Here is a 9,188-nt window from a genome sequence, read left to right as displayed (position 1 = left end):
CATTTACTGAAAGCTGAATCTTTTGGCCCAAATTCCTTAAATTTGGGTATTATTTTATTCTGAGGTATTAAATAGGGTTTCCTGTAGGTGGGAAGAAGTTGCCAAAGCCTGTCCTGCCCCACCAGGGCTGCCAGCAGCTCTGTGCCCCAGCCAGGCTTGGGATGTGGTGCCCCAGCTCCATCACCCCTGGGGTGCTGGTGGGTCCCCACAGCACAAAGCAGGGCATGGGGAAACAGGACTTTGTGGGGTGAGACAGGAAGGGCAGAACCCACCACCACAGTCCTGGTTGCTTTTCTCTTTATGGCCAGAAGATGCTTTTTGCTCCAGCTGCAAAGGGTGGTTGGGTTTTTAGAGAGGAGGTGGTTAATGAGCAGAGTGTTATCAATTAGGGGGAGGGATCAGAGGGTCTGCTGCTCTCCCTGGGTCCTGGACTGAGCAAGGGATGGAGATGATGGAGTGACCCACGTGTGACTCCAGTCCCTGGATGTGCTGACCCATAAGTGTCTGCAGAATGTGAAAAGGGCCATTGATAAATATCAGCAGGTGGAAAATGCAGCATCTTCTGCTTTTCTGCAACCTTTCTAAATGATGATACAAAATACAGACAAGGCAGATGGATGATGCTGAGCAGCTTTTCCCACTAAAAACCAGTTGACTGCCTCCATCCTTCATGGCCCATAGTGCAGAGCTGAGCCCCGAGGTCCTCGCAGGGGTTTTTGGCTGCCCCTTTGCTGAGGATTTAACAAGAGGAAATGCCCGAGTTACTCTGTGGTGAGGAGAGGGAGAGATGGGGATGGAGAGAGGGCTGAGGAGGGAGGGAAGGCTGGGGATGGAGGCAGGGCTGGGGATGGAGGGAGGACTGAGAAGGGAGGGAGGGCTGGGGATGGAAGCAGGACTGGGGATGAAGGGAGGGCTGGGGATGGAAGCAGGACTGGGGATGGAGAGAGGACTGGGGATGGAATCAGGGCTGAGGATGGAAGCAGGGCTGGGGATGGAGAGAGGACTGAGGAGGGAGGCAAGGCTGGGAATGGAAGCAGGACTGGGGATGGAGAGAGGACTGAGGATGGAGGGAAGGCTGGGGATGGAAGCAGGACTGGGGATGGAGAGAGGACTGGGGATGGAATCAGGGCTGAGGATGGAGGCAGGGCTGAGGAGGGAGGGAAGGCTGGGGATGGAAGCAGGACTGAGGATGGAGAGAGGACTGAGGATGGAGGCAGGGCTGAGGGGTGTCTCAGGGCTGAGGGGTGACTCAGGGCTAAATCACTGCTCAGCGGGAGGACCGGAGACCGGATCCCGCCTGGAAGGGGCGGCTCTTTGAAGTGCGTGACTGTATTAGCCCGGATCAAGGGCCAAATCTGCATCAGATTGTGTTATTCTTAGAAAGTTATCCGGTCTTTTCTCGGCAGAGAGGATGCTTGTGGCTTCTCTCCACCTTATTGCAGCTCAGAGACCTCTGAGTGATTGGCAGACGGCTGTTTTTCCAAACAAAGCATAAGAGCAAGTACCTGGCTGTGAGGAATGAGGCCATAAATCTCCCCTTTGCAAGGGCTGCCAGGGTCTTCCAATAACACACTGTGTCTTTTTCACAGGATGCCAGACGTACATGGACATCATCATTGTTCTGGATGGATCAAACAGCATCTACCCCTGGGTTGAAGTTCAGCACTTCCTGATCAACATCTTGAAAAAATTTTACATTGGCCCTGGCCAGATCCAAGTGAGCACAACCAGTGCATCTCCCCCTTCCTGCTGGGTCCCCTGGCCATGCTCATGGAGCCCTTTTCCCTGTCTTTTTTTCTGCCAACCTGCTGTCATTTTGTGCCATGCTTTTTTTTTTTTTCAAATGAACCTTTCAGTGTAGGGATTTTAAAGCCAAGCCCGTGGAAATAAAACTTCCCAAAATGTCCCCAGATGAGGAGTGGGGAAAGATGCCCTGACTGGGCATGGGACGGATGAAATCATGTGGAAATACAGAAATATTGCCCTGTGCTCGGGCAATTGTTGCAGCTGTGAAGAGCTCGCCATCCTCTTCCTATCAGCAATCCTTGGCAGGTTTGGGCAGGGATTTCTGCAGGGATATCCTCAGCAATTTGCACAAACAACCCCCGTTATGTCCCTTCTAGAGATGCTATGGGTCTGTGGTGGGGCACATGATCTGTGTCACCCTGTGCAGGTGGCTGTGCAGGGGTGAGAGGTGACAGAGGAGAGGAGGAAGACTGAGCATTCTCAGTGGTCCCGTGGAGGGAGAATAGGAGCAAACGGGGATGGAGCAGGGGGTTTGAACAGGAGCTGTTATTTCATTTGACCACTCGCGCTCGTGGCGTTGCAGGCGGGTCGTTGGCATCCTTCATCATGTTCCTTTCATCCCTAGGTTGGAGTTGTTCAGTACGGAGAAGATGTTGTCCACGAGTTCCATTTAAATGACTACAGGTCTGTAAAAGATGTGGTAGCAGCTGCCAGTCACATAGAGCAACGAGGAGGGACAGAAACCAGGACTGCCTATGGGATCGAGTTTGCTCGGTAAAATTCCTCGCCTTCTTCTTCCTCCTGGTAACAAGTTTAAAAATCACTGTTTGTTTTCCTTCCCTCCCTCCTCCTTCACTTTCCCTCTCTGCTTAGAAAGCAGGGGACACCACCAGGCTAAAAATGTTTTTGCAAAACCACTTGGTCTTTAATTGATGCTTTAAAAAGGGACGCTTGGCAAAACCGCTGCTGCAGCTGGGCCAGAGGGAGGGCGCAGAAGCAGGCTCTGAAAATGGGTCCCCTTCCTGAAAGCACCCAAACCGGAGCTCTCTGTCCCCAAACCCAGCCCCGTGTCTGCCCCAGACACTGCTGCTCTTCTGCAGGCACCCAGCAGGGACCCAGGAGCTCAGTGCAGCTCTGACCCACAGCTCCCTCTCCTCTGGTATCTGGTGCCTGCTCCTGTGATTTGTGCTGCAGCCTGGGCAGGATTCCTGCTGGAGATCGAGGGCATTTTAATTTTTTGGTTGGAAAAGACCTTGAAGATCATCCTGTCCAACTGTTCCCCCAGCTCTGCCAAGGCCACCACTGCCCCATGTCCCTCAGTACCTCATCTACAGGGATGGGGACTCCCTGCCCTGGGCAGCCTGGGCCAGGGCCTGACAGCCCTTTGGGAAAGAAATTGTTCCCAAGATCCAATCTAAAGCTCCCCTGGGCAACTTGAGGCCATTTCCTCTTGTCCTATCACTTGTCCCTTGGGAGAAGAGACCAACACCCTTGGCTCCAACCTCCTGTCAGGAGTTGTAGAGAGTGGTAACTTTGCTGAATTCAAGGCTGCTGCCCTAGCTCCACGGGTGGGAAAAAAACCCTCTTTTTAAGTCCTAAAGTATTTCCTGCGAGTCCTGCAGCCCCCTGGGGCTGACTGCCCCCCAGATGATGCTCGGGGCTTGCGATGGGTGGGAGCTGCCACCCTCCTGGCCAGGCTGAGCAGCCCAGGGCTTCTCTTCAATTGCAGCTCGGAAGCGTTTCAGAAAGGTGGCCGGAAAGGGGCAAAGAGAGTAATGATTGTAATCACAGATGGAGAGTCGCACGACAGCCCAGACCTGGAGAAGGTGATCGAGGACAGCGAGAAGGACAACGTCACCAGATACGCGGTGGCGGTGAGTGGGAGCTGTCCCTGGCTGTGGAACTGGGGGGTTGGGGGGAACTGGGTGGTCTTGAAGGTCCTTCCAGCCCAAACCCGGCTGGGACTCTGTGATTTTATGAAGCTGGAATGGGGCACTTCCAGCTCCGAAGCCGTGCGGAGCCCGGCAGTGCCGCGGGGCGGGCAGTGCAGCTCACCTGGCTGTGCTTGCAGGGGTCCTTGCTGCTCACCCTGCTTTTGCAGGAGGTGCTGGGATGTTCAGATCTGGGTGCAGCTGCCAGAGAAGTGGCAGTGGCTGGGGACAGGCAGGACACTGCACTGGGACAGGCAGCCCGGGCTGGGTCAACTTACTCCTGCAACAGGGTGTCTGATGCCAAGTTTGTCGGGCTCCTTCCAGATGGACACCCCTCAGGTGCTTTAGCATCCATCCTATGAAAACCCCTGAGCCCGGCATCTCTGTTCCCCACCCAGGTCTTGGGTTATTACAACAGAAGGGGAATCAACCCCGAGGCCTTTCTGAACGAAATCAAGTTCATTGCGAGCGACCCGGATGACAAGCACTTCTTCAATGTCACGGATGAGGCAGCACTCAAAGACATTGTGGATGCCCTGGGGGAAAGGATCTTTAGTTTGGAAGGTGAGTGCTGCTCCTCCTCAGCACATCCCAGCCAGGCTGCAGCAGGTTGCTCCAGAGGTGCTGCTGGTCCTTGGTGTGCTGCCTCTGAATGGGTCACACTGGGGCTTTCCCTAATATCTGATACAGAACCTAAAATCATGGGTTGAACCTGTTGGTTTAAGAGCCCCAGGGCTCAGCATCAGGGGATGGAGGGCACCCTCTGGCAGGTGGCAGATGACACCAAGTTGGGTGGCACTGTTGATGTACTGGAGGGCAGGAAGTGCTGCAGAGGGATCTGGACAGGCTGGATCCAGGGGTTGAGGGATCCTGTTGGACACAACAGGTTCTCATCCCACCCCAGCCCACCTATCAGCCCCTCCAGGGAAGCAAAACATTAAATACAAATTATCTTTCTTTTTTTCTATTTTTTTAAGGAACCAACAAGAACGAAATCTCCTTTGGCCTGGAAATGTCCCAGACTGGATTTTCATCACATGTTGTGGAAGTAAGAGAGTAAATGTGGGGTTTATTTTTTTGGTCCTGTCCATTCCAGCAGGTGCCCTTAGTTTTTTACCACCAGCAGCAGCTGCAGGGGAGGAAATGGGGGGGTTTGGGGCAGGTTATTCATCACAAAGCTAAATTCCTAACAAAATTTCAGCTCAATGTTTTCCTGGGAAGGAAAGGCATGCTGGAAAGATACAAATGGGTTGGAATTGTCATTCCAGCATGTTTAAAAATTTCCATCTTTCCAGTTGATGAGAATAATTCATTCATTTATTTATTTATTTTTAATTCTATTTTTATTTTGTCAGTTGTGAAATTCTTCCCCTTTCCTGTAAAATGTGATTTTTTGGGGGAGGGACAATTTGATGTTTAATTTTTTTGTGCTCTTGCAGCCCCCAATAAATATATAGTCTGGTTAAGTTTTGAGGGACGCCCCCCTGTATGTTCTCCCCCAAAACCAGCCCATTGAGTCCCCTCATCCAAAACCACCTCAGTGGGAATCAACTTGTCCTGTTTGGAGAATTGCCTCCACTTTGCAAGAAATCCCCTCAAAATGCCCCTGCTCTCCCCCAGGATGGGATCTTGCTGGGGGCAGTGGGTGCTTACGACTGGAATGGAGCTGTCCTGAAGGAAACCAGCAGTGGGAAGGTCATTCCCCTGAGGGAATCCTATCTCCAGGAGTTCCCGGAGGAGCTGAAGAATCACGGAGCGTATTTGGGTAAGAAATCTGACCGAAGCTCTGCTGCCAGGGCTGGAGTCTTGATTTTACCCTTAATAATAGGAAGCACAACGTATTTCTGCAATGACTAACAGCACCCTCAGGGTGGGAGGCACTGCCAGCTCCTGTTGGCACGAGATCTCTGGTGTCCCTTGCTCAGGGATGCACATCAAGTGAGTGTCCTCACCAGGGATGAGTCCAGTGTCGACCATGGTGAGCTGCACAAAAGTGATTTACATAATCAATCCCAGACTGGTTTATTTTGGAACGGAACTTAAAGCCCATCCAGTGCCACCCCTGCATGGGCAGGGACACCTCCCACCAGCCCAGGCTGCTCCAAGCCCCATCCAACCTGCCCTTCAACACTGCCAGGGATGGGGCAGCCACAGCTTCCCTGGGCAGCCTGGGCCAGGCTCTCACCACTCTCACAGCCAAGAATTTCTCCCCAAGATCTCATCTCAGTCTCCCCTCTTCCAGCTGGAAACCCTTCCTCCTCACCCCATCCCTCCATGTTCTTGTCCCTCTGCAATTCAGAAGATGCAGAAGTAGCTCAGAGGCAGCCCAGCCTGGGTCATCTGCAGAGTTTACGGGAATGGTTTAAAAGGCACTGATGAAATTTCATGCCTGGGGAGGAAATACCTGCTGGGTTAATTCCTTCCATGTGTGACTGAGTAAAAACATCAGCCTGGTTTGCACAGTGAATCCTCTCTCCAGAGACGTGTGTGTCACGAGCAGCCCCTGGACACGTGGGGTTGGCCATGATTTGGGTTTCTAATAATTTAAGTTGCATTTAAAACTGCATGTAAACATGCAGGAACCTGGAGATGGGTTTATAAAGCAGGATTTTGCAGGAGTATAGCACCCAGTGATACATTCCTACATCTGCACCCACAGGCAAGTGCTGCAGCCCTGAGTGTGACATTTAGTCTTTGTGATCCCAGAGCAGAAAGTAGGGAAGAGGGATTTCTCAGGGACAGTCCCTCATGCAGGGCCATTTCTATAAGGACTCGTGAGCAATGGACTTGATGGGTTTATGGCTTTTATTGGACTGTAGGTAGGATCTGTGCAGATATCAGGGCATCAGGGTTTGCTTGAAGGACTTCACCTTTGAAGGAATCTGGGTTTCTAGCTTCCCAGTCTGGGAGGTGCCCAGCAACTGGGGCTAATGGGAAGCCGGGAGTGGGCAGAGAGCTCAGCCCTCCTCACCCTGCACCCATCCCCCCCAGGTTACACTGTCTCCTCTGTCATATCCACCAAGCACGAGCGGATTTATGTCGCTGGAGCTCCCAGGTTCAACCACACTGGCAAAGTCATCATCTTCAGCATGCACAACAGCCGAAACCTCACCATCCACCAGGCGCTGAAGGGCGAGCAGGTAACGCCCAGGATGCTGCAGGGATGTTTCCCTCAGAGGGGAGGCTCCTCCATCAATCCTCCCCTTTTCCTTTCCACGTTCCTTTGCTTCAGCTGCTCAGCTGTGCAGCTCATCCACGGCCAGCTGGAGCTGTCCTGCCTGTCACTGCACCCACAGCTCCAAGCCTGTAGCAGGGATGGAGCTTGGAAAGTCACAGCATCATAGAATAGCTTGGGTTGGAAGGGACCTCACAGACCATCCAGTCCTACCTCCTGCATGGGCAGGGACACCTCCCAGCAGCCCAGGCTGCTCCAAGCCCCATCCAACCTGCCCTTCAACACTGCCAGGGATGGGGCAGCCACAGCTTCTCTGGGCAACCTGGGCCAGGGTCTCACCACCCTTACAGTGAAGAACTTCTCCCTCAGATCTCATCTCAGCCTCCCCTCTTGCAGCTGGAAACCCTTCCCCCTCATCCCATCCCTCCTGCCCTTGTCCCAAGCCCCTCCCCAGCTTTTCTGGAGCCCCTTCAGGCACTGGAAGCTGCTCTAAGGTCTCCCTGGAGCCTTCTCTTCTCCAGGCTGAACACCCCAACTCTCCCAGCCTGGCTCCTCAATGGTACCTGCTGGAGAGGGTAGCAGTGTCCTTGCCCACCAGGAATCTTGCTCCCATCCCTTCCTCCATCTCCTCCAGATCGGCTCCTACTACGGCAGCGAGATCAGCTCCCTGGACATCAACGGCGACGGCGTCACCGACGTTTTGCTGGTGGGAGCCCCCATGTACTTCAGCGAGGGCAGGGAGAGGGGCAAGGTCTATGTCTACACCCTGCAGGAGGTACGTGGCTGGCAGCCCTGTGGGCCGAGCTGCTGCTTGGGCATTGTGTCCCCTTGTGTCACCTCCCTGGGCTGGCTCTGGGCTTCACTCACCCAGCAGCTTCCCTGCAAACCTCCCAGGGCCATAGCCCAGTCCAAAGGCAACAGAGCTTGGCAGCTCCTCGCTGTTGTGGCTGCTCGAGGAGGATTTGTCTCTTTTTCTTGTTTATAAACAGTCTCCAGGGGTTTGCTCACTGCCAGGGCTGGCGTGGAGCCGCCTCCTCGCGGGGCTTGGCTGCTCCTGGCTGGGAGACATTCCCAGCTCCCTGCAATGCAGGGGATGCAAGGTGGGGTCTTTGCAACGTTGGGTCTCCCCGGAGAAACAGCCCCCATCACTTTTCCTCCCCCAAAAATGGTCTCTCTGAGGGTACCCTCCTGCCTGCAGTGCTGGGGAGCAGCGTGGTCAGTCCCTCCACCATCACTGCAGGGCACCCATGGGACACGTGCCACCCCTGTCCCCTCCCCTGCAGAGCTGTGGGGCAGGACAAGCCTCTTGCTGCTCAATCTGGGTGAAAATGCAGTTCCTGAGCTAAATCCATGAGGCTCCGGGGTTGTGTGGGGCAGCATGTAGGTCGTGCTCTAAATCCAAGGCTGCAGATCCCACCTGGGGCAGCGAGAGTCCCCACAGCCAAAGCACAACTTTCACGCCAATTTTTCACGTAGGCTGCTATAAAAAGGAGGCAAAGCTGGAGTGGGGCTGGTGTGAGGTCCATCCACCCCCAGGGATGTGCAGAGTGGAAAGTCCCACAGTCCCAGGAGGGCTCTCACCTCCTTCCTTAGAGAAACCCCTCGCGCATCACCGCGTCTTTCTCTTTTGCCTGGGTTTTTTTTTTTCTTGCCTTTGAGGGTTTCCTCCTCTTGCTGACTTGTTGCTGATGGGTTTGGGGTTGTTTTTGGGTTTGTTTTTTTGGCCTTCTCTCTTTGGCTGGCCCGGCAGAACCGCTTCGTTTCCAGCGGTGCCCTGGTGGATCTGCAGAGCTACCAGAACTCCCGCTTCGGCTCCTGCATCGCCGCCGTCCCCGACCTCAACCAGGACTCCTACAATGACCTGGTGGTCGGGGCACCGCTGGAGGACGAGCACCAAGGAGCCATATACATCTTCCTTGGCTTTGAGGAGACCATCCTGAAGAAGTACAAGCAGGTACAGCTCCCCGACGGGGTTGCCCTTGTCCTGCATCAGAATAAATGAAGTTTGTGGCCGTTTTAAGGACTGAGGGAGCACCATGAATTCACACCCAGGGTTGTTTTGTGAGTGGTTATTGCTGGATGTTTTCTCTGGTGAGGGGATCTGAGAGAAATCAAATGGAAAACATGTGGAGAAGATGCTTGAAATTAGGAGCAGTGCTTAGCATTCTGCAGCAGCTTAGAGATGTGTAATGTGTATTGATATATATAGTAATAAGCAGATGTATAATCATATGTAGATAACATATTTCCCACACTCACCAGAAACAGTAAATATGCAGAGTGAACTCAGCAGAAATTTCAGGATGGTGTCTCCAAAGAGAAACTGTTCTCTTTCC

The 9,188-nt window shown here is 53.4% G+C and overlaps 1 protein-coding gene across 1 annotated transcript in view; it reads left to right on the top strand.

Moving 5' to 3' along the window:
* ITGA11 (integrin, alpha 11) overlaps positions 1–9,188 on the top strand; it is a 50,004-nt gene that overhangs the window by 23,113 nt on the left and 17,703 nt on the right. The window contains exons 6-14 of the mRNA XM_009995137.1: positions 1,590–1,717; positions 2,372–2,520; positions 3,476–3,620; positions 4,076–4,241; positions 4,655–4,725; positions 5,298–5,442; positions 6,669–6,817; positions 7,487–7,627; positions 8,603–8,806. Coding sequence (XP_009993439.1) covers positions 1,590–1,717; positions 2,372–2,520; positions 3,476–3,620; positions 4,076–4,241; positions 4,655–4,725; positions 5,298–5,442; positions 6,669–6,817; positions 7,487–7,627; positions 8,603–8,806 — 1,298 coding nt within the window. The remainder of the gene's footprint in view (positions 1–1,589; positions 1,718–2,371; positions 2,521–3,475; positions 3,621–4,075; positions 4,242–4,654; positions 4,726–5,297; positions 5,443–6,668; positions 6,818–7,486; positions 7,628–8,602; positions 8,807–9,188) is intronic.

The sequence above is a fragment of the Chaetura pelagica genome, unplaced genomic scaffold, assembly GCF_000747805.2.
Source record: "Chaetura pelagica isolate M959 unplaced genomic scaffold, ChaPel_1.0 scaffold833, whole genome shotgun sequence".
In the NCBI taxonomy this organism is placed as follows: domain Eukaryota; kingdom Metazoa; phylum Chordata; class Aves; order Apodiformes; family Apodidae; genus Chaetura; species Chaetura pelagica.
Note: the sequence above shows the minus strand (reverse complement) of the source record. Positions and strands in the feature narration are given on the sequence as shown.